The sequence below is a fragment of the Centroberyx affinis genome, unplaced genomic scaffold (genome assembly GCF_046629955.1).
Source record: "Centroberyx affinis isolate AG114_WGS23_722 - 3 ecotype Tasmania unplaced genomic scaffold, CSIRO-AGI_Caff_v1 ptg000283l_1, whole genome shotgun sequence".
In the NCBI taxonomy this organism is placed as follows: Eukaryota; Metazoa; Chordata; class Actinopteri; order Beryciformes; family Berycidae; genus Centroberyx; species Centroberyx affinis.
Window position 1 is genome coordinate 336387 of NW_027278962.1, and position 25971 is coordinate 362357.

A 25971-nucleotide genomic window follows, 5' to 3' on the forward strand; every position below is an offset into this window, starting at 1 on the left:
ACCATGGCCTGTTTAATGAGATAGCATGTGGTATGATGCTATGCGTGTGAAATTGAAGTGTGGGCTGTGTAAATTGAATTAAATGGGTTTGTGTGCGATAAGAATGCGTATGTGAGGAATGGCCCGCAAGCTAGGATAGTCTGCCTATCACTGTGTCTGTTATGTGATTAACATGGACACAAGAGTAATTTTCATTTCCAGCAGGTTGGATGGAGGAGGAATAAGTAGACTGTAGCTACACCAAATCATGCTAGAACAAAACGGGTTGCAAATGAATTTTTATACAGTTGGTGAACACTGCATGCAACATGATTTACTTTTGGTTTAACCTCCACATTGCTTGTAAGCCTTCACTAAAGTGAATAATTTTACATTGTCAGTCTGTTCTACTCATTCCCTGCAGCAGCAAAACCTTACATGACGTCATAACAGCCAACTCAAATGCCATTAATTATAGCTTGGAGAATAAATTATATCTCATGCTTTTCTTCTGTCTCAATCTCTGATTTGGGAAAATTCTTCTTTGAATGAGTTTAAGATCTCTGAGTCACTTTAAAATATTTCCAACTGTAAACTGATTTTGAAGCTCCATATTGACTAGTGTAGTACAGCTTAAGGGCCACAGTTCACTGCATTTGTTGATCAATCACTGATTGGCTAAACAAAACAAATGATCAGTCCACTGCTTCACTGATCTGCATGGTGTGAAGAGAACCAGCAGAGCTTCCCCCAGCTGACTTTTCTCCCCAACACTGACCTCTCCAAGTGACCGAGCCAAGGGGGGAGGAGGCTCTTCAGTCAGTGACTTCACCTCAGCCTCTCTTTACCCCCTGAAAATACCCAAGGAGCCGAAAAGAAAATACCTCACAGCTGTTGTTTCAAACATCCAAGCCATTCTTGTGATACTTTCCTTACACAGGCGTAGCCCTATACCTCCGAACTGAGCTCCTGAAAACCCTTTGAATCCAACCTTTCCATAAGCCTTGAGATGATCTGTGTCTTATTGTAAGCTGCACTTTAAGCCGTTGGTTGTCGTTTATACTTGCCTTCAGAAATGCACTTTAAACTGCTGAATGGCCCAAGAGCCAATAAGAAAAGGATCAGGAGAAACACACAAGAGGACCGGGGTTGGAAGTATCACGTATGCCACTGGGAATGTCAGTGTCACGACCTTAGAGGAGAAGGCAGAAAGATCAGTCTCTGGAGCGCTTATCTTGCTCTCCATCTGTAGTAGATTTTGTGACACGAGGAGCGCGAGGGGAAAGAAAACACTTGAGTCACCCTTCACCCCCCCGACAAGGAACAAAAGCACTCCCCTTGTTTTCTGGCTGGTGGGGGAGTCCCCGTATGAATAATTAACAAGGGCCAAACAGTTCAAACAATAAATAGCCTAACTGTTATCTTGATATGCTGAGGGTCGTTCATCTGTTGTTGGCATCAAAAACAGCGCTGGGCTCGTTCCTAAAAAAACAAAAAAAAACAAAAACAAAACAATGCATTAGCCTACTAATTGCTCGTTACAATGTTATGACTATACTCGTCAAATCCCTACACTACCCAACACTACTTGTTGCATTACCTTTCCGTTACATCCTCCAAACTGGCGATTGCATCTTGTCTTACCTTCAAAAATCGGGATAACGCAGTGACGCTTCTGTGTGTAGAACCGGGCTAAATAATTATCACAGATGTCCAATGTTTTTGTCTTCATAGTAGTTTGAATACTTCCACAGAGAAAAGCTAAGCTTACACCTGGACCCCACATGAAACCATGTAACGATCTTCTTCCGCTGCTACTCATAAGAAAAAAAAAAAAAATGAAACAAAAGTCAAATTCTAGCTGATGAAGACTGTGATACATACAGTTGGTTTCACGAGTGTTTACAAAATGCACTTATTGTAAGTCGCGTTGTACAAAAGCGCCTGCTAAATTAGTAATGTAATGTAGGCTAATGTAACTTTTCAGCCGTTTCTATGGTGACAACTAATGAGGAAAATTATTTTTTGATAATTCACCTTCAGTGTAATATCTACACGGAGAGATAACAAAAGTGACTCCCTTTCTGAAACTGAAATAGAAATGTGTTTCGCTACTCGTTACTCGTTAAAAGTAGGCTAATGTTATAGCCTACTGTGTCATTAAGTAACGCGTTACCACCCAAACACTGGGATTTCCACATGATTAGACCTTTATCAAATACTTGATATAGCCTAGATTTATTGCCATCATATTGTTGTAATCTGATAGTATCTTTATATTGCAGCCTGCATTTGGAAGATGTAGGCTATGATTACCTGACATTGTTATGATTTGTGATTTAATAATAACAATAAAAAAGTGACTATCCAGCAAGGAAGGTAGAAAAGAGGCGTGGACCTCGGCAGAGTCTCCGCCCTCCGGAGCTGAGCAGGCTGGATGGAGCGCAAAGCTTTCCAGCGCTCAGTGAGTTAGTAAGAAAACTGTTTGCATACCAATCTCCCTCAATACTGCATGACCAAATTGGGGTCGTAGATCTCGGAGCGGTGGGATTTATTAGTCGGACTCTGCTGGGCTTATTTTTTCCCCCGTGGACATCCCAATCGATCGGCATTTTTTTTTAAAAATCTGTATACTTATTTCCATTTGTCGTAGGCTACACAGATATTTACTGACATCTTCGTAGGGAAACAGCTTATCACAGCGAAAGGTTTCGGCACTGAGCTGCGCTTTGAGGTAAGAATGAAGCCGTCGCTGCTCCACAAGAAAGTGTTTGCAACTTAAATGTTCAGTGTTAAAATGTCTGAGATAAAGCTAAACTGTCGCAGTTTCATTATTCCACGATTTTACTTTGATTACCTTGTTGAACGGACCCATGTGTCTGATAGGCAATGCTGTGCGTAATGTTGTTTTCGGCATACTTTGTTGCTGCAAGTTAAATCAAACGCTCTGATCAGACAGGCTGCAAGCCCAGATGTTTTCTAAGGGTTTCAACAAACATTTTGAGAGAGAGAGAGAGTAGGCTAAATAAAGGAAAAAGGCGAAAGCATCCTGTTCGTGTAAACTGTTTATCATGCGTGTATATTCATGTTATCGCCAAGTTTGCTCGGCATTTTCTAGTGAAGAATGACGTAGACTAATGGAGCACTAAATGTCCACTCATCATCAAATGTCTCACAGTCATACCCCTGAAGTGTCATTAAATAGGCGCTCGTATATTATGAGAAAGCAGACAGCGGGGAGAGTCCATGAGCGATGTGTGTCAGTCTCCAAGCTGGCATCCTTCCCACGGGGGTCCGGTCCTAACCGAGTCTGTCTCCAGAGATGTATGGGGGTCAGCAGATGGATGTCTCCGTCGGCGGCACCTTTGCTGTAGGGCAGAAGTTCGCTGTCAGTTTGCATTAATCAGGAGGGATGGATCATACAAAACTCCTCTCTCCGTTTGATTTCTGCTGGAGCTAGAGAGCATGACACATTCAGTAGTCATGGCTCTGAAAAGGGGCTGAACTCTCCCTGACTGAATGATTTTGAAGACACAATGAAGGCCTTTTATTAACGTAGACTAAGTATCTATGGTGGCTGTGACTTTCCAGTTGTCCCTGTGGTGTGACGAGACTCCGGTTGGAAATTCAGGGGGAATTCTTCATCATTTCACTCCAAAGTCTGCTGGTTATGTTGGTTAAGGTTTTGCATACCAGCTGCTTTCTGGTACGCTGAAAAAGTTGCAGAAGAATAGTGTGGGGTTTTTTTGTCTGAAGCTGCTCACATAGACAGTACACCTGCTGTCTAGAGCTTAGAAACCGCTGGAAATCAGGTTATAATCAGGTTGGTTCGTATGCCAGAGGAGTTTGGCTCCAAGGGATCCATTAACACAAACCGCTGGCCAGGTGAGTGGGCTGTGCTGGCTTGCCTTGCCTCAAGTTAAAGTCACAAGCATTCACTCAGGCTCTCAGTCTCCCTGAGGCTGGCAGTGTGGCAGACAGTGGGTGAGGAGAACGAGGAGAAAAGACTCATATCATGGCCGACCACCTTGGACACACACCATCAACTCCTACCATGATTAATGGGCTGAGCAATACTGTTGCATCATGCACGGATGTAGGTTTGTTCTCTGTCTCTCCTCTCTTTCTCCCTGTTTTTTTCCCCCCGAAATCAAGTTATTGGGAGTGAACAATTTGTGGAGAAAGAGGCACACAAACTGGAAACAGAGGCGTATTTGTTCACCATGTTGCGGGCGAGCTTTTGCCTTGTCAAAAAAACAGTAGTATTGATGCTTTTGGAGCAGCTGCCAACAAGGATGACTAAATTCCGCCTGAAGCCTTTCTTTTCTTAACTTGGTTCACATGAGTGTTAGGAAATAGTTTTGTTGCTGAGATACATAAGTTATGTCTGCAGGATAAGCAGAAACGAAAACAACAGGGTTTGTAAACCTACGGCGTAATTACACAGGGAATAAAGGTTAGCAGCAACAATGTATTTGGTTTCCTCGGTGGACCTCGGAAGACGGCAATTAGGAGAGAGTATGTTTGAGTGAATTCAAATCTCCGCCAAGCAAGCTGGTATTTATTCCGCCTACAGACATGGAACACCTGGTGTGAGACCATTGGTTGTCAGTGCACACATTTTAACAGTGCCTTTGATAATGTGTTGCTCCTGATCAACCGTTCACAGTGCCACGATGTTAAAATGGACAGGAAAAACAAATGAGCAGGAAAGGAACTGCGAGTGTGTGTGTGTGGTGAGCTCATTGTTCCTCTGCTATCTAGACTTTGGCTGAGATATAATAGTGTGAATTGCAGTATATGGCAGTTCCTGCTGAGAGGGAGGGGGTGGCTGACTGGATGCTGCCCGAACTGGCAGAATACCACTCATTAAAGGGCTGAAATTAATCAATCTGTGGTTCCACATGGTGGGGTGGCTCCAGTCTCTGTCTGTCTGTCTGTCTGTCTCTCTCTCTCTCTCTCTCTCTCTCTCTCTCTCTCTCTCTCTCTCCCTCTCTCTCCCCCTCTCTCTCTCCCCTTAATAACTGGTGATGTGCCTGCAAATGAGGCTGCTGCCTATTTCGCCAGTCATTTGATCATTGGCCCTAGTTTCACAGCCCTGAAAGGACCGGGCGATTCATTCTGCACCATCGCCTTCCCTCAACCTCCTTCCACCTTCTCTGTCCCTCTCCCTCTGTATCATCTCATCTATTATTCTTTCTTCCTCTCTTCCCCATCCTTTTTTTTCTGCTTCCCTCTATTCCTCTCCTTCCTCTCCTTCCTCTCTGCCGTTCCCCCCCCTCATCCAGCCTGCGGGGCACGTCTGTATCCATATCGATGGGTTTAGAGCGGCATGGCAGAGGAAAACGAGGCCGGGTCATCACTCTACACTCGGTTTCCCTGTATCAGCCCCGCTACGGCACCAGCGGTCCGTAGAGAGCCCGGAACTAAATGGAGTATCTATTGGCTCAATGAGAAAATTGCTTTTTTCGATTGCTAGAGGACCCTTCATTTAATGTGTGTGATGTAGAAGCCTCAGCCAGTAATGGGTTCAGTATCTTTGTTGTCAAGAGACATGAGAAAATGAAATTTGCTTTTCAGCTGGCAGAAATAATTTACTCTTGGAAAGGTGTATTTTTCATCAGCTTTTTAAAAGCCATATAGGTGTCTGTTTTTATACACGTCTGCACTGTGTTGTTTTGTTAATGCTGAAGGTGTAAGACACATTGGTCTGATGTAGTCCGCTGAAGGCTGTTTTTTTCAGCTGAAGGTCATGTCATATCAAAAATCGTTGCATTGCTACTCAATAAAATAACAGCCTGGTTTGGTTGTTGCCTTAAATTTCCCTGTCTGCTTTTTGTTGGTGCTCTGGCATGAGCACTAGAGAAAACGCAGCATAATAATGTTCACACAGACATACATTCCTTCAGCCCTTGCGTGTCTGCATCTGGGCCAGGAAGTAACGAGTGACCTAAGACTGGGGCAGCTGGCGGCCCCAGAGTTCATTGAGAGCGGGAAGTCCAAGGGCCTCTCTGCTGACACTTCCTTTTTATCAGGAGGAAGCAGGCCGCTTGTTTGTGTTCAGCCCAAGGATTCTTTGTGCTTATCTTGCATTCACCCAATTTCCCTCAATAATGGCCATGCTGAGCAGGTAATGACGTAAAAGGTATGTATTTGACAAGCTGGGCTTGGCAGATAGCAGCCTCCCCGACAGGCTCACGGGCTGCCAGGTGCTTAGATGAGGATACATTCAGCCCCGTCTCAGGATGTTCAAAACACTTCTCTCCCGAAATCCCCTCAGCCATCTTTTCCCCCACACAATGTTTTTCAGAGCTAATAAGCCGTGTCACTCAGGTGTCCATTAAAGGCTGGTGGTGAGGACCCGCAGGTCATTACAGACAGTAAGCACACTCAGTAAATCCCTGTGCTATCACCGGGAGGCTTCATCACCTTGTGCTCTATTCATCCCCCAGACTCAGTCAAAGCTCGGAGAAGGGCTTAGGCTGGCCAGAGAGTCGGACCTGATAGGCATGTGACACAGGCTGAGGTGTGGGGAGATTACCTACCTGGCTTTGGGGAGACGGAGGCAGAACTCTGATCCTGCGCACAGAGCGATGCTGAAGATTAACCACATTGCTGCCTGGAGAACAAGGGACAAGGGAGATGGCTCAGTGCCACACAGCATTATGCTTTATCTGGATAAAATGGAGGCATTTGTTTGCCAGATACACAACCAGTTCTTTGGTAGCTTCACACAATGGCAGCAACGGGCTGACTCACATTGGGTTCAGTGTTGGCACACTGGGCGGGAGGAAGCTGAGTGCTAATCAAGCATCACCAGGGAGGAAGGGCTCATTTTAAGGATGTGTGATATCGGATTGTTTTCCACACGCTCCGCTTAACACTGGAGCCTTTCACTAGATGATCTTTTGTGCCAATCTGAAAAATGTCTAGATAAGCAGCTTTTGTCTTCCTTGCCTTACTTCTTGCTTAAATGACTTGGTTCCTGTTATGGATCTGTATAAAAACTGTATCTACAAAGGACTCATTTATCAACATAGATGGAAGATTGTGTACTACTGATTGTGGATCACTGAATTAATAATGAGTGGAGATAATGTATAGTGTAGTGTGTAAATAATAACACCATTGTCAGTGATTTAAGGGTAGCCACTGTAAAAAATGCTGACTATAAAGAGACAATCCTGTCTCAGTCTTAGTGATGAGGGCATACAGTACTGGACCTTTACAGTGCATTGTGGGTCAGACAGACCGCTGCTCTGCTTTTGCTGTTTTCAGGGCCGGTACTGTGAGCTGAGCTCGACCCAGATCTGTTTTTACAGCCTCTCCCTGTGACTCACTGGGCCTAATGGTTCTCTCGTCTCCTGACTCAGGCATTTTTCTGATGAAATGGGACTCTCTCCCAGCTTCTGGTCTTTCTCTTTCTCTGCTGCCCCAGCCGCAACTGTGTCCCAACTCTCTCCCTCCTCTACTCCTCCCCTCTCTTCGCTCTTTCTGTCTTCCCAGGTTCTCCTTCTTGAGTGCTCCTGCTCTTTCTATCCAAGGTTTTAGAGCTAGAGAAAATAACCTTCAAAAATACCCTCATTAGTCATATGGGGCTATTTAATGCATGACAGTACCCTGTGTTATTACGTCTTCAACTCTGCATTTTTATTTCCTTTGCCTGAAGGGGATCCTAGCCCCTGTAAATATCTTGTTTATTTTTAATCACTGACAAGGGCTACACAGTATAATGTGATATGATAATTGTTACTTGCAAATACAAATACCCACGCTCGCTCACACCACAAATTGATTTGGTAATTTTAAGTGCACAAATTGTTGTAGGGATGGACGGTTGGTCATTAAGGATGACCCAACTAATTAGCCTACTATCATTTTAAACAAGTTAAACACATATCTGGTGTTTGAGCTGACAGTTAGCTCATTAACTAAGGATCTCTTCTTTGGGGGATTATGATTAGAAGTCAAGATATTAAGCTGAGAAGGAGCAGTTAAATCAGATTTATGGACACGGATAGAACTGTTGGTTGGTGTGTATGACGTAGTCTTGTTTGCTGTCTCGGCTTTTCCAGTCCTGGCTGAATTATAGAGTACCTCTAAGAGATTTATTTTGAGCGTGATTTGGGTCTGCCTCCAAGTCTCCTAATAACACTCTGCCGTTCCAGTCAATGATAACCATACAAACCCCAAATACACAAACACAAATCTGCATGAGCACACTCGCACACACACACACAGACACACACACACACCTCTGCACTCTGGGTACTGTTGGCAGAACTCAACTGGAATTGGGGTTGTTATATATTTACTGTATGTGTTCCCACGTATCTCTCTGAATCTAGGTTAAATGCTGTGCATGTGTACAGTGAGCCGGGCATAGAAAAAGCTTAGGTAAGCAGAGATTACTTTCCTTTGATTTGGAGGTGAATGTGCTAAACTTCAGAAGACGTAAGTGGGCTAATGTGATTCTCACTCTCACTTCCTCAATCTGATAATATGCATTTGTATTCAAATAACATGCCGATAAGAAGGTAAGCGTCTTTAAAAAGCCCAGGCTTTTTTTTTTTTCCACAAGGCTGGCTGCTTTGCTCCTTTTGAAGCCCACACACCTTGTCCACAGCACTATTCCCTGCAAATCCTGTGGGATAACAGCAATGTTACAGTCCCTCCCACAGGGTGAGTCTCACCACAGGTCTATTAGACATATGGGCTCCTTGTCGGCCTCCACAGTATCAGAGACCTGCCAGGGGGACAGATCAGTGTTTGATTAAAAAATCCCCCAATGGTTCCAACTTCTACCTAAGGTACCTTGGGGGAAGGGCCAGCTAATGATCTCTCTCCTGCTAGGATCACAAGCCTCCAAGATATACGACTGTTTCACTTCACCATGTTAAAGAACAGGACTGCAAATCTGTAACACTTATAAACCACTAGCTGTGCAGGTGAAGGCCATGTTGCTATGTCTGCTTGCTGGTCGAGCCACCCGAGTGGTTTGCATTGCTTGGGGTTATGGAGGTTTTTAGTAGTGTGATAATGTTATCTCACCTGAGGTCAAGGCACACATATTCTTGTGGTGTTAGTGGTGTGGTGTTTTTTTTTTTTGCAGGATACCTGCTCAACACTGCTAGTGTTCCTTCAGGGTCATTCAGTGTTTATAGCCCACAATCACACCATTAGACCACACATGGTTGAAAGCTGAAGCTCAAAGCCAAACGGTGCTCAACCATTACTTACAGACGAGCCGTTAAGCCAATTGGAGTCATTGAAGCAACCTAGCATCTCTCCGTGAACCAGACCAATTTGTGTGAAGATTGCAGTGATGGTTCTTAACTCATTGGAGGCCAACTCGACTATTTACTTTAGACATTGATGGATTTACTCATGTGAACAGCCTCGGCATGTCTGACTGACTAATAGACTTGCTGTTTAGCAGCAGATCAAATGTACATGTTGTAGACAGTTATTTTTACTCCTCACAGGGAGAAACAATTAGAGAGCAAAGACCGAGAGCCTCAGAGCCTCATGATTTTTTGATGCCGCTTTATGAAATTTTTAGCCCACCGCCACTTTAAAAGCGTGCTACTCTAGACAGCATTCATGGGTCACTGCACTAAAACACGGCCTCTGTCCTTTGGGCAAACAGACGGTCAATTCCAGCCTATGTATTACGGCCACAAGAAAACCGCGTTGCCATTACTCTGGAGATGTTCAGGAAATGTTCTTCTTTGAATCAGCTCATTGGATCAAGGAGCTAGGTTCTTGAGAAGCTAGTTTGTCTAAGAAGAGAGCAGAGATAGAAATATCCTTTTAAGTAGAGGCGGCACTATCTTCAATGTACTATTTCTTTGCTAATAGTTATTAAGGAAACACTGTGAAACATAATCCCCTTCACCCCTAATCCTTACCTCACCGTATCTTCCTCTCTTTGAAGCATGGAAGAGAAAGAGAATCTGCTGCATAAGAAAGCTAGCCACTGTTTAACCATTTGAAGTATATAAAAGGTGTTTGATATTGTCATGGAAATGCATTTCAGTCCTGATGTTTCCAACAGCAGCATCCAGGGATCGCCATCACATGTGCTCGCCAGAGATAACAGAGGCAGTGCAGGTGTCTCGAGTATGAGAAATTAAATTGGCTGCAATGTTCATTGATTTAAGCAGTGAAAAAATACTGAGTACTGAAGCTCAGAGGGATTTTTTTTTAAATGGAATGTCAGGCGATCTTGGATGGGCTCCCATTGATTTGTCACCTGTCCCATTTCAGGACTACAGGCCAAGAGCAAAGTCGTCCAACCTAATCTTGACCACCTGTGTGTGACGTGAATGCTCAAAGAGTGAAGTGTATAAGGGAAAACCAGACAGTTCAGGCATTTCTCCAAGAGTTTGCACCCTGGAGAAACGGGCTCAGATCATCTTTCCCGATAAGGCTTGGCAGGAGACAGATCCCGTGTGATATGCCTGAGCACCGATGATGAAGCCAAAGTAATTTTGTAGGTGTCTCTGAAGCCGTTGGATGTGCACAGATTCTTTTGACTTTATCTGTCAAGCCATATAGTAACATTCACCCATCTGTCTGCCAGCCACACACTCAAAACCTGGATGCCAAAAATGTCCAAACTGGTGCTTTGGTTGAACAGATAACAAAACATTATAAAACATAGTTAAAATAGCTATTAAATTAACCGGTTACTTTTAAAACTTTAATAAAAATGTTGCAGTCTTTGTCTATAACCTCATGATGTCACCACTTGAAAACAAGAGAAACAACGATGAGGAGAAAGCCAATGTTGTGAGCAATTACCACAACCACATTCTCCTTATCACTGCAGGCAGTTCGGAATTGGACAATCTGCTTTTTTTACTTTAACAAGGAGCAGATGTCTAACCTTTTCAAAACATCTCTGGGTGAGCTTTCCATCCAATTGCCACATCTAGAGCAACCCCCCCCCCACACACCCTTGATAATCCAGTCAATACTCCAGGCTTTCAAAACGCCCCCATCAAACGGCCGGGCTCCTCTTCATGTCTAGATATTTATTCTGTTGCCTTTGGCCTGACCCAAAGTTCTGTCATGCTTTTAAGCAACCCGAGACATTGGAGATTGGAGCAGGAGATTTTGAAAAGTTGAAAAAGAAAACCATTTAGCGTCTTCTACTGTACCTCCCCAGCTCATTATATATCCCCTGCTTTCTGTAATCTCCCCCTGCTTTGTTCATATCTTCACCATTTGGCGGCTGGCATCAACACTCAAGTCTCATGCAGTGAAATTAATGAGAGATAAAATGCTTTTTTTTTTTTTCATTTTCTGGCCGATAATACTTTTGTGATTGTGTCTGGGTTTTTGGTAAAGCCTTCCCTCTATGTGACAATGCCTCTGACTGGATATTCGCTTTTTGTATAGACTTGCAATAAAGAGCTGTCATCTGGCAGTCTGCTTATTGCTCAGAGCGGCTCGACACAATGCTTTACTTACCGCTACAGGTGATTAGCACCTCAGTCACACAGCCACCCCGCTTCATCTCACAGGACCAGACAAAGGATAGTTCTGCTCTTTGCGTTTTGCCTTTTTAAATCTCAAGTCACATGCATACTCAATAAATAAATTAGCTGAACACCAGAAATGTGTTTCACCGAAATATCCCAGCTGTGGTCACTCCAGGCATGTGTGGTCCTGTTACAGACAGTGGCTGTACTGGAGAGCACTAAATAGGCTGTTAATTTATAACTGTTACGCTGCGGTGGGCTGATGGAGATTGCTACCCTGCTTAAGCTGCAGCGCACGCTTGGGCGCATTACTCTCAATTTCATCACTATCCCCAATTAATACTCAAGACAGCATCAGCAGCATCTGCTCTAGCAAGACAGTTGTCATCAGTTCCCTAGAGTCGAGGAAATTGAAAGTAAGCTCAACAGAGGCATTATTATTCTGAACTTGATATCAACATGCGCTCCATGAGCAGGTTCACTGCAAAGCCTCTGCATTACAATTATGTTTTGTGAGTTTCATTTTTTCAAATTTAGCTCAAACCAACCATTTTAGGCAGGTTTGACCTGATCGTGTTGCCCGTGTTCCTCTGACCACATTCATCCCTATACAATTGCTTCATATCCATCATGTTTTGTGGTGGAAACCTATTGACTTGTGTTTCTTCAGGGACTTAATCTTGGACCGCCTCCAGACGGCTCAGTTTCCATCCTCTCCCCATCTTTCCTCTCTCTCCCATAAATCAATGTGATGTAATTGTGTAAACTCCCTTTCCCACAGCTTGGGTCTGGAGGCAGAGCATTCTCAGAGAGAAAGTGTTTCAGAGTGGCCAGTTAACCTTAACCCCCTGGTTCCCATACAGCCCCTCTGGTGTGGGTTCGCCAGACTGCTCCGGTGTCCCTGGCTTGTGAAAGTTTTATTTTTGCCTTTAAATATCTCTGTTTGCAGCGCTCCCTTCTTACTTCATAATGTTTGATGTTTTATGCATTGTTTTTCCTAGCAGTAGGTTTGGAGAAGTTAACTTTCTCACAGCTGGTACTGACTGTTTACATCTGGCTCGTTCACTCTCAGCTCAGCAGATTAAATCTCATTTCTCTGAGTGCTCTTTGTGTTGAGCCAAGCGTGATTTCTCCTGACGTCTCCCCGCTTGTGGCTTCCTCAGCCTATCGAAGGAATGCTCCTTAAAGCACTCCTGCATTTTCACGAGATTGTCCTGTGGAAAATGTCCAACCCCTTTTTCCACATTTCAGTCCCTCCTGGCTTCCTCCTGGGACTCACTTAGAGGTAGGATATCTCCTCAAGGATATCTTTCAACTCCTTGTCCAGGGAGTATTGAGCTTAGAGTGAACCGATATGGAAGGGAGTGCAATTTAAGAGTTTTGGAGTGGGTAGAACTCTTACTCACACGGTTCAGTGTCCCACTTTATCCCGGTTTCATCTTCCACTGCTCCGGTAATCCTCGTGCCATCAATCTCACCCTGTTCTGCTGCAGAACATGGGTGATAAAAACATTTTTTTGCCCCTCAGGAACACATTTTCAAGCTATTTGGCCACTAGCGCAAGCAAATTTGACAGTGTGAGAGACAAAAAGCATGGGTCATTTTCAATGATCTCTCTCAGATATTGTGAGTATGTCACAACTGGTTACCTTATATCACCACAGCCACCGCATACAGGCTGACGTAGATGAAGCGTTCTGGGGGATTTGGGGAGGGTTTTTTGGCACATGTGCTGCTTTACGAGGAGGTCCCAGTGTGGAGCCCCTCTGGGCTGAGGAAATGATCCAGATGCAAGGCTTCTGGCTCTCATAACCCAGTGGGAAACCTGCCCTGCTGCTCCTGTACAGCCCCCTGCAAAATCCACAGAGACAAGGATTGCCATCTCTCTGTATGGAAGAACCATGCCATACAGTACTGCTGCATACTGATGCCACACTTTCTATGCAACTTTTTTCTTGATCTAATATCATGTTGTTGTTTTTTTTGTTTTGTTTTTTTACCATAGCAGCATGTAGGATATTTCTGTGTTGTTTCATTCTTGTAATGAAGCCCCGTTTTGTGAAACATTGCTGAACCAAACAGACTCCAGCAGTCTGTTGCACCAGTTACCAAGTTCAGACATAGGCTAGTTTGAACATAGATTCTCACTAAATCTAAATTTAACAGTTCAGGACCAACTGAAATAGTTCCAACGTAGACACAAGTTACAACTTAAGATTTAAATCTACCCTCTAGTAGATGTAAAGGCTTCTGTAAAATAAAATTTGATAGATGGGGAAACATGCAACATGAAATCAGATCACCAAACAGATGAAGAACCAGAGTACAATGTTTTTCCACCCTATTAGTGATAGGGGGAATTGCATTAGGTCTACTTACCTTTTAGCCTGTTGAAGGCTACATAGATTTATAGCTATGGTTGTAGTTATGGGAGACAAACAAATTATCACAAATTAATTCTTATACTTAGATAGATATCACCTTCTTGTTGGGTGTCCTGGTGGCTCAGGTACCACACATACAGGTACTGGGTTGGACTCCAGCTTGGGACCTTTGTGGCATGTCATCCTAAGGCAAAAAAGCCCCCAACATAATCTGTAAAACCATACTGTACGTATTGGTTGACATTTGGTGATGTTAAATTAGTTAGGTTTATCCTCTTTGTCTCTTGTTGTGTAAATTAGCTAATATTAACCTGGGCTGCTGTTAAGGCTGCTGTTAACTGGGGCATGAGAAATTGATTTTGGCATGCATGTTAATGGCCACCGAAGATGAAAACAATATTATTTGTGACAATGTTTTGGTTAGTGGTCTTTTACACTCTACTGATTAAGCTGTATCTTAAGTCTCCATGGTGCAACTAAACAAAGACGCAGCTTTAGTGTCTGTTTTCAATTTACCATTTTGTGAAGACTTTACATCCTAACTTATGATCAAACACACATTCAGCTGGTGCAGCAGGCTGCAGAGTGTTTCAAATAGACAACAGGGATTCATGGTCTAAAGACTTGCTCACATTGTTGTTCTTCCCTTTACATCTAAACAGCGCTCTGCCTGCCTGTTACATTCATCTGAATTTTGTGATGGTGTGTGAACAGAGTAAGCTTTGCAGGGTGCGCACAGTAAGGTATGCAGTGAAAACCATGAACGATGAGAACCAGGCACACTGGGCCTCACATTATGGGCTGGACTATAATGTAGAAACTATCAGGCAGCTATCCAAGTGTCCCACAGCCCATTTTTGGTTATATTCTCATTTTCTTAGTCAGGATGTATCTTATACTAATCCTAATTGTGTCAAGATTGTTGTTTGTCATTTTTATTGTCAAGTAATCTATAGTCAATTGTAGGGTGGCCATGGAGTAACATTCAGATGGACAGCAGTAAAACATCATTGCTTTGGCATAGCTTGTCATGCATACGAGCAAAATGGCTTTTTCTGAAAAGGAGGCTTGCTTGTGGAAGAGTCCAAACTCAAATGCCCTCCCCTGGTTTCAATTATGAAAATAAGTTGCATATGGTCCCATTGAGCAAGGGATCTGTTTCCACTTCTTCTGTGTCTTCTGCTTTGAGATGTTTACCGCATTGTTTGTCAGCACACTAAACAATGCTTCATGAGTCTTAATCTGACAGGAGGGTCAAGGTGAGGGCATCCAGGACAGATTTGCTTGATATTCACAGAACAGGTAAGAGATGGTTGCCCCTGCTAAGGGCTTTGCGAAGACCAGTGCTATGATGACCAGTGCTACAGAATCTGATTCAGCAGAGCAACATACAAAACCCACTGGTCTTTGGTATTTTAGCAGGATTTAAATGAGAGCTTGGAATGAATACCAGATGTGTTTTTAACACATGCTTAAGTAGTTGGTTTGGATAGCAGTGGCCACAGATTCCTCCATTCACCTACTTGGTGGAAAATATAATGTAGGACACATATGTTTTAGTGGTAAATATCCCTGCAATCTCTATGGACTTGGGTGTTGCAGGTGTAGCAATGTATAGTGAGGTCAGACAGACTGCATAAGATACTGAGCAACAAGTTTTCTAATTGTCAGTCCTTGGTACTCTGTGCTGTCTTGTTTTGGGTTTGGTAGGTACGGTTGGGGCCAGGTCTACATCTGCAAGTTGAGTAACAATTAGTCATTGCAATTAACTTTTCCATAAACAGGGTTTTCATAGCAATTCAAACATTGTAGTATTTAGTTTCCCTCTACTGACTTGACTTTGTCTTTACTACAAATCTAATGTGTTGTTTTCTGTGCACACTATTGGTATTTCAACTGAGAAAAACAAATAATCCTGAGGGAAGGCTCTACACAAACTTCCTCCTGCTGCAGACAGCCTGGATCTTCATCTCTAAGACAATTCCTCTCTGAGTTTGAGGCTCTGTGAGCTGTGAGCTGCGTGATTCTCAGGCTTTACTGGGCTTTAGGATTTAGCTGTGATGGAAATGGTTATCATGCGGCTGTTCACCATCGGTTCGCGGGGCTGTGGGTGGGGGAGCCAGTGAACAAACGGGCGAGAGTTTAACAGCCCCAGCCCCCTCTGTGTATGTAGTAATGAACTCTTACCTTGGCTTGGAAGGCTGCACTGCTGGTATCCTTGCTGTGTTTTTGTAACCCTCACTAAAAAGCCTTGCTCTTAATTGTGTCCCACGGGCCCCAAGCTCTCAGTACTCACAGCCTTTCCTGTCCCTCGCAGTGATCCTCCCCCTCTTCCAACCTTACCCCATCATCCCAATTCGACAGGTCTTTCCTCTTTAATCGCTGCACTTCAAAGCGGTGTTGTGATGCCCCCCGGGCCCCCGGCTCCTCAGAGACACGGGGCTGGCCTTGGGGGCCTGGGAAGTAGGGTGAAAGTGTGGTGGTGAAGGAGGGCGGTCGAAGAAGACAGACAGGCAGAGGTTAAAGAAAACAACAACAAGTGGTTCAGGGGCTGTTCATCATCGTGGTGACACAAGAGTGAAGCTGGTGTTGTGTACTTGTAGAAGCAAGTTACAGATGTTTGAGAGATCTGTGGAGCCAAAACAGTCCTCACCCTTTCTTTGATGAGGGCATCCTTGCAGAGGCGAAGTATACAGGTCCGCTGCCAGAGGAACCTGTCACAAAGAGGGAAGCCTGGGTAATGTTTCCCTCCGACTTAAAAAGAGAGGTGGGCGCCATGTCAGCTTTCATCAGCATCAAAATGGCACCCTCTAAACGAATATCCAAGGCCTGCATTCTTATGAGGTTTCCATTTAGCCCAAAACGATTAACACTGAGAAAACAGAGGACTGCTTAATGAGTTCAGTCTGAGTCTTTTAGCCGGTGCAGTTGTGTACTTCAAATGACTGAATAGACTCTCACCCAGTCTGTAGCCCCCAGAGCGCCTAGTCGGAAGAGCAAAGAAAATGACTTAGCTACGGCCGGAGAGAGGAGTGTGAGTGATTAGCTGTGTGATGCCCTCTGATCAGAGTGGGGATTGTTTCTACATCTCAGTAGTTTATCTTTATCTCTGGTGGTTGACTCACACTGTTAGATCAATAAATCTGAATTGGCCAAGGCGATAAGTGTGTCTCAGCATCGCCCTCATTAAAACAGACGTCCAGGAGATATATGGCTCCTGGTGCTTGCCCTCTTTCTCATTTCTACAATATTAGAGCGTGATGTATATGGACTCCTTCACAAGTTGGCTGGAGATCACTAGGGGAAGGTGATGTCCAGAGCCGCAGATGCCTCTTTTTAGTGTCTTCATAAAGCTTGGAATCAAAGCAGCTGGCGAAGTAAAAGGCCCCATAGGTCATTAGCTATTTGGAGTTTTCATCTAAAGCTCTGAGGTTTTCTTGTGTCAACATCGGTGAAAAATTGAGGTCAAGCCCAGCTGTGAGGTGTAGATGTCCAACAGCGGGAAGATTTGTCACTTCCTCTCTCATTTCCCTGTTCATTTCCTGTCCCTCGGAGGAAGTGTCCCTGATCAAAGTCCTTGCTGTTCTCTGACCTCTGACCTTGTAGTCAAGGCTACCAGGACTGACTGGCAGGATGGAGTGTCATATGGAGGCAAGGAGAAAACACAAATGAAGAGTCCCCAGCCAATAGCACACAGACTTCCTCTATGGTTATTTCTTCATGGTTACGGCTTCCTCTACTAAATCTGCTCAGGCTCTATTGTGAATTGAGCTGTGCATTTGAAAAAAAAAAAATGTGTGTAGAAGAGCATCATTTATAATGTGCTACAGTCTTAAGTGCAAGATAGCTGTAGATGTTCGTGATGCAATAATATTGTCAGAGCTTGAAATATCAACAGACACTAATCAATTAGAGGCGGCCTTGAAGCTTAAATTGCCCACAGTGCAGCTGAGCTTAAATGTCAATGACTTGTTGGTAAGAGGGATTTATTCAAAAGGAAAACCTTTGAGCGTATGTAGATGGAACCTATTGTCTGGTGTTGAGTCTTCCCTCTCTTTGTCGGACCCTCAGTGGCCTGGCCTTTCTAGTCTCCCTTGAGGGTTTCTCCTATTGTTGTGCTTTCTCAGTCGTCTGTGCTGATCTCTCCTCTCACCCCCATAACCGATTCAATGAGCCTCTGTGATTCTATTGGTGCTCCACTTTCCCGTGAACATGTTTCCATGGAAACCAAAAATAATGCAGGCCCTCGCCACTGTTGCTCTCCACCAGCTAATAGCTCTCTAAACAAGGGTTCGGGAGATACTACCTTGCAACAGGCTTCAGGATAAAATCTGTCCACTCTTCGGCTGAATACTAGATTACAGCCATGATGATGACAGTAATGTATGTATCTGATGCTGCTGGAATAGACTCTTTCATGGTGCTGGATGAAACAAAATGGGAAGGGATTACTATATGTTAAATTGCTTGAGGATATGTTGGCTAAGCTATATTGCGAATTTGTCTCAAGTCATTCTTCCACATAGGTTCTGCATCCTTTGGCTCAAGATGTATGTGTAGCCACTGTACCACTGCTATTGATTCCCTGAGTATGTGCTTTGTAGTGTCTGAATACAAGGCTTTGTGATAAGGGAGTGTATCATTCCAGTGCATCTCCCTGCTTCTCAGATTTGTCCGTTTCCCCACTCAGGCTTTGATTGCCTTTGGTAGATGTAATCAGAGCCCTGGATTCTATATGGGGGATGGTGTGTTGCTGCCACTATCAGCTGGGTTCTGTGTGCTGGTGAATCTGATGTCTGCTGGCAATATGGTGTGTCCGCTAGATGATGTAGCTGGTTCCATCAGCCAGAATACTCCTGGGATATTCTCCATCCCCAGCCCCTGTCAGGATGAGAATACACTGCCTGTTTTTCACCATCTAATGTGGCAAGAACTGCATGCTGTTCATGCCTCCGTAGACAGCTTGCCACATTTGATGCTATAGTTGTCAGTGCCAGTACTTTGAAACAGGCTCCAAAGTATTGTCAGTCACAACCATGCTGCTGACTATTTTTGCACGTTGAGGCTGGGATACCAGCGGTTTAATTGGCTCTCATTGCTATATCGTTATTTTCAGCTGGGAGACACTTGTGGCAAAGCAGTTTAGAACGGGAAAAAGTTAAAAGCATTTATGCTCATTAGTCACACTTGGTTGGAGATGTACATTGACAGTTAAAGCCAGCAATGTGTAATAAGCAAGGTATGCTATTTTCAATGAATAATGCATCAGCTCAGATGCTAATCAAGGTTTGCGTCAGAAGCTGCACCGGGAGAGAGTGGTGAGTGTCGGGTCCTGTAATAAAGGGTAATTAACCAAGAGGGAAGGTACATAGATCCTAATACCTCACGGCAGGCATTAAAATTTTACCTGCCCAGCACACAGGCCTGGACTGCTACTATTAAATGCAGTACATTTTTTCACTCTGTCCCTGTTAATTTTGCCCTGCAGCTAAGAAGTGAAATATTCACATGGATAAAACACAGTTGCAGTCTTAGATTAGCTCGCTGCTTGGAGCGAGTGGTTCATAAATAATAAATGCAAACCCGGTCATTTTAAGTGTCCTAGAATTTTATTTTCTATGTTTTCCAAGCCCCGGTCTTATTTTTCTCAAATGAATTACACAAACCAAGACAAATTTGCCTCTCTTCTGGCTCCTTGCTGGTGCCTCACTGTTTATTAATCTCATTAGCTCCGTACCTGACTTCTGCTTTTCCTTGTGTTTCTGTCCAACAGCCCATGAAAACAGGAGAGGACCGAAAACCAAGAGAAGTTATCAGCTTCACCTGAGCAAAGACGAGGCACAAGCAGATACACATGGTATGGTACTGACATTATGTCTAGTTTATCTATATTTTTCTACTCCACACAATGTGAAACACACAATGTAGCTTCAACATTGTATCTTGAGTGTCTAAAAGAGACTTTTTCATCTGTAAAAACCCACCCACACTTCAGTATTCCTGTGTGAAATACATTTCTGCCATTAGTTCTCCCTAAGCATCTGCATCGTGGCGGCGATGCTGTGAGCGGTTTTCCACCAAACCCACTTTCAGCACGCAGTGAGTCAACTCCAGCAGACACGTGTTAAATCTGGGAGAGGAACAGCGGAAAGTGCTTGTTGACAGACTTGTTTTAGTAAGACGCTGACGGCAGAGACGCAAAGCCATTGTTACACAGTCAACAGGAGGCGCGGCGCTGGCGAGAGCTGGTGTGTGAAGCGGGTCCTGAGCACTGACAGACAGAGCAAGTGCTTTGTCCCTCGCCATCACAGCAGGCCAGCACTGGGCTTTGTTAGCCTCTGATTTGCATTGGCATTTATAACATTAGTATTCCAGGCACGCCCGGGCCGCAGACATGTATAGATTGGGAGGTTAAAGGGGAGTTTAGACCCAGACACATCATCCGTAATCACTCACAGCACGTAACCATAAAAGCAAGCAGACAAACAAAAGTGGGTGTTAAATGTGCATGTGACGTATAAGGTTGCATCCATGCATTCTTGAACCATTTTGTCCTAGTATAAGTATTGACGCAAGTTCAGTGATAAATTCTTTAAACAATAATAATGTCAATCATGTGCTCCAGAATCATTTGCTATGTATTACGCCCCTATGTCATATAACCCACTACAAGGTGCTTCAGTTGTAGCAGCAGATTTTTATCTAGGCAAGATTAAAGAATCGTGAATTTTGTGCCTTACACGACTCATGCAAAGGCATTAACACAGTTTTGATTTATTTCCATGAACTCTTTATTTGCAGTTTGGATATATGTGGATATCTCTTTCATCTGAGGCTCCCACAAAAACACAAACATACACTCACATTATCCTCAAGGCTTTGTTTTGATCTTTGCGTTGCGCTGGAGCCCCAGCCTGTAACATAAATTAGGTTACACTGTTGTTTTTGCTGTTTTCTTTTCTTTGGTTGAATTTTATCTGTGTATGGAGCTTCAGATGTGCATCTTAAAAACCAGTCTTACAAAGAGATTAAAGTTTCAGGCGTTCTACATTGGGGATCTAGCTGTGTTGGAGCTAACACATGGCCTTGTAACTGGGTGTGAGTGATCTCTCATTAGACAAATGGCCAGCCAAGCTGTCCCCCTGCCGTAAAGCGCTCGGCTCTGCACTCCTTTGTTTTCTGTAACAGGAACTAGTGCTAAGTGGAGATGCCAAACACTGTTCTGCAGACAAAGGCCACTCTCACCCCATATCCGGGTTGCCTTGGATACCAGTGTCCTTCTTGGAGAACACATGTGGATTCAGACTTAGTCCTGGAAAGTTTCCAACATGTACTAAAACCCCAAAGGATTTCACAAAATCATTTGCACCCTAAGAAAGTAACAGCTCAGGTTAATAATCAGTTTCATTGCAGTGTACAGGTTTCTCTTCTCTGTCAAGATTTAGATGGATAGTGACGTATGAGCACTTACCTGTATGGGTTAGTGTGTATTTTGTGTTCCTGTGTGTGTTGACGCTCCTGAGGGTCCCTTTGTATTTAGTTCCCCGAGGCTGAAAGATTTGTCTTTCCCTAAATCAGGACCTGTCTCTCTCATTGTTTACTCCAACCGAGACCATCTGTGATGTAAACTCTGTTTAGAGGGAGTCTAGACAAAGACAACAACCTGGAGTAAACTCTGCTTGTATTTAGAACAATGTGCAGAGAGAATATCTCAAACTGTTGAATTGCTTCTTGACTGTAGTGTTGGTTGAGATTATTGATAAGAAGAACTGTGGACTAAGGAAGCAAATGTAACGACTAAAGACACATGTAACAATCATTGTTTTATATTGATTCCACTCCCTATGACTCTGACATATGAAGAGCATTGTGTTTTGTTTTTGTTTTGTTTTGTTACTTCACCTTTATTTAACCAGGTTAGTCCTACTAAGATTAAGAATCTCTTTTTCATGGGAGACCTAGTCAAGAAAGCATCATCAAGACGATTATAGTGAAATAGCCACTACCAAAGCACAGATAATCTCTTCGATTGTCATCACAGTAATTATTGAACATTTAGTCTTAAATCGAGTTATAACTAATTTTTGTGGAAAGCCCCAGTGGTGGTGTGTCATTCTCTGAAACTTCCCGTGGGAAAAGCCCTAGCTGAGTCCTAACAGGCCGCTGTGGAGAAGTGTTTATGTGTTCATTGTTTGCTGCTACATGCCCTCACTGCCAGACAACCAGGGATCCAGCGGACTTAGAGCTGGAACTCCGGGGGATCAATGCATCATTGACCATCTGCCTGGGCCCGGTATCGATCCAGCCCCGCGCAGCCAGTTTGTATCTTCACTCGACTAGATAGAGGTGCCGACACAATTAAGTGAGAATCTCTGCTTTGGAGCTTTTCATGTAAGAGAAGTTGGGGGATCACACACTGGTGCTGGATACAAGCCAAAATCTCCTCATCGCGATCACATGTCCGCTAGTTGATCCAGCCAAGAAGCTGCAGGGAGTTTCAATGCCATTCCCCTTCCAATCTCTCTTATCTAAGGGGTTGGAGAATTCATTTCACCATAGTATGAGCAACTGTTAGTGCTGAAGGAACAGCTGGATGTATGCCCAGTTGGGATGGTAAGAATGTGGCCTGCAGCACTGTTGACAACACATGGTCAGTCTCTATCTGACTGTGTGTTTGTTCTGACTGGGAGCCTTCTCCAGTTAATCAGCCTATTGTTCAGGAGTGTGTCAGCTGCCTGGTCAGAGGACTTCTGCCCTCAGGGATTCGCAGAATCTCATTTCTATACTGAATGGGTCAGAAGAGCGCCACTCAAAGGCTCCACTCAGAACTGCTTTAGATTCACGGCACGTATTGGAACAATGAACTGAGATGATAAATGGCTTTGCAAGGCAGAGCGAATTCATCAGAGACTGTCCGGTGTTCGTGGTGAACTACCAGTAGCTGTAATGTGCAATGCTTCTAATGTTCACGAGGCCTAAACACATTTACTGTATGAACTAATGAAGCTGCCTTGCCTGAGGGCAAAATAGTTGTACCTGGGCTTCTAACCAGCACTAGGACATTGGCTACTAGCCAACCAGTTGCCCTAACTACCAAATGAGTTGCTAAGCTCTGTTCTCTGTGTGAGCTACACCCACACAAACTGTGTGCTGGGTTGCCTTTGAGGTACTTTTGTACACTTTCTCTCTGTGGTTGTTCCCTGTTGTCTGCAAGCTGTATGCCCTCTAAAGGAGCATACAGTGCTATAGCTGCTTAGCATTCAGTACACTTCAAAGCTCCTCAGTGTGACAGCACAGCCCAGGGCTCATTCCCTCCTAATTGGAGGTTCATTAAGGGACATGGTGCACCTCAGGGGAGCCCTGCTCACTGCCAGAGGAGCCTGTCTTTATTCGTATTTTTGGGTGTTTACTTGCCGAGACTGATTTAGGAAGTCATGGAGAAATATGAAAATGGGTTTTTAATTGAGATAAAGGGTGATGCTGCATGTGTGTGGTCCCTTAGTGTCATTGTCAGAGGGTATTAGTGCAGTCCAGTGGGAGGACAGTGTAGTGTATAGTAGAAGGATCAGCCTACACGCACCTGCTCCAACTGCATGAGGGAGCCAGAGGACAATTTGCACCCTCCCCAGGGTTCCATTACAGGTGATCATTTAGGGGGTCAATGACATTTAAAGGGGTCAAGCTCCAACCCTTATAATCTCAGCAGTGTCTAGGTATTAATGATTATTTGGTATGCAGGCTCATGCTTGAGATGAAGTGGGCTGACTAGTATCTGGGGGGTGGGGGGTGGGGGGTGGTGACAGTTTGGCTGGGAGCAGACACAATGTCCTTGTCTTGCTGATCCATTTGTCCTGGGTGGTGGCTAGTGGAGCAGGGGGATATGGACTCACTTCATTAATCGTGCTGAAAGTGTCAACTTCAAGGAGAACCACCCAAGGGTGTTTTATATAGCGAGAGAGCACTCTTGGTGTGGGTCTATGTTCTTCCTTATCTCTTAATTACAGTGAGTTGAGACGACCATCATGGTTGATTGTGTAGATGCTCGAGCCAAGCCAAGCGGACCTCTCTTTTTCTGAGTTAAGCATGAAGGAACGCTTGTAGTAATGTCTCCGAATTCCTCATCCTCATACAGAGAAGAATGTAGGTCATATGGGTTTACCCTCATTATAAAGCTCTGGCTTCTGTCTGTACTGTACAGACTGATTTAGGATCAGTTCTCATTAATCCACTATCAAACTCAACCATGCTGGGCTCCACAACCCAAGCTGGCTGTGGATCAGTCACCGCCTAGGCGCCTACAGTAAGGGCGGCTTTGAGCAGGATGCCGTGTGGCATTTCACAATGTCAGTAATGGGAGACGCTGCAGACGTAGATGGTGCTGGCATTTACTGGCTGATACCTCAGGGCAAAGATTGTCAGACTGAGAACATATTAGTCATATATTACCCGCTACCACTATTACCCATGTTATCTGCAATGATATTAATGCAGTAGTCCTTACCGCTGCGTGTGTCAGAGGCTTTTGTGTTTATAATGGCTGGTTTTGTGCTGCTGTATACACACACTATGCCACATTATGCCAAACCACTCCTTATCTTGACGCATTGCTAGCATGGCAAAGAAGCACCTGAGAAGGATCTGTCCTTAATCTAGTAGTAATTTGTCTCCATTGCGGTGGATGTTAGTGTAAGGCTGGAGCTCCTGGGGTGTGAACCCTCTTTCTATTGTCTACATAATGTACCCTGCAGCATATTCAGAGAGACTTAGCGGCCTGATCTCTACGGCTGGGCTGTGATCGATGAGGATCTGCAATCCCATGGGAGTCTTGGGAAAGACCAGTTTGTTTACTCTGCACTTTCTCCGGGGTCTCTGTGGCAGTTTGATTTATACTGTGCCGGTGCGCACCATGGACTTGTTACTCGGAGCCTGGCTAGGTCCTTATAGTCCACTTCATTTTTAAACATCCAATGCATTTTAATGCATAAAAGAAAATTGCCTCCAGATCTGACAGTGGTTTGACCCTGAGAGGGGAGAGAGGGGCAGAAGGGTGAAGCTGGGAGAGAAATCAGACATTTTGTTTGGAGCTTGAGATGTGAGTTAAGCTCTGAGAGTTTTTCCAGCCGACTCCTTCCTCCCCCTCCTCGTTCCGCCCCTTCATCCCTCGCTCCACTAAATGGGTTTGCTCTCATCATAGGGGCCCAGGATTGAATGGAGAGAGCAGGACGGATGAGAGAGAGGCCCCTCTCTGACACTTTTTCTGTCAGCCTATAATGTATGCAAATCTCAATTAAGACCTCCTGTGCCCTCGTTAGGCCTTTCAGTGGGGCTTAGGAAGGGGAGGGGGTAATTAAAAACCATCTCTGGCAACGAGGCCGCTGGTTACTCTCAGAGCACCACTAGGAGGAACGATCAATACCTAAGCATATCATTATGATTTAGAGGAGGTGTTTAACCGCAGCTCTAAATCAATTTCCCTGGGTCTGTGGAGAGGAGGAAAGGAAAAAAATAATTATAAGCGCTCTAGCTGGAGAGGGGAGGAAATGTTCTCACTGTATGTTCACTCACTCCCACAGCAGACAAAGACTGCCTTCACATCTTTAGTATTGTTCAATTTTATTACTGTCATGCCATCTTACACAAGCACACAGTGAAACAAAGAACTTTTTCGTGGAGGTTATGGTACATTCCACACAAGAGTAGAATGAAAAACAATGAAAAACAACAGTGCAGGCACACGATACAAGACAAAACAGTCTAGACAGAGATGTGGGTTATGGCTTAGTTCACCTGAAAGTGTGTGGGTAGAGGTGACGGGGTCAAGGCTGAATTGCGTTTGAGCGACAGCAAAACCTCTCCATACCCCACCTCACCTCACCTGCAGATGGACAGGCATCAAAGCTGGGTCGATCATGACCCGAGCTTCAGATCACCCAGAGGAGTCCTTTCACCGCACGTCAGGCAGCAGAAACACTGCCTGAAGATTAGGAGATTATGCCTGATGGACGTGCTGTAAAGCTCAGACAGAATGAAGAAGTGAAAAGGAGTCATTTTAACTTTTTTGTGAGTTGTGGAGCTGCCTATTTGCCCGAAATCTATTTACAATTCCTCAGAGGAATGGC

At 44.3% G+C, this 25971-nt stretch overlaps 1 protein-coding gene across 1 annotated transcript in view; it reads left to right on the forward strand.

The window, feature by feature from the left end:
• The first annotated feature begins 2459 nt into the window (after positions 1-2459).
• The window catches only part of tspan18b (tetraspanin 18b), a 29089-nt gene continuing 5577 nt past the window's right edge, over positions 2460-25971 (forward strand). The window contains 2 exon segments of the mRNA XM_071514042.1: positions 2460-2713; positions 19626-19709. Of these exon segments, the coding sequence (XP_071370143.1) occupies positions 19707-19709 (3 nt within the window). The 5' untranslated portion in view covers positions 2460-2713; positions 19626-19706.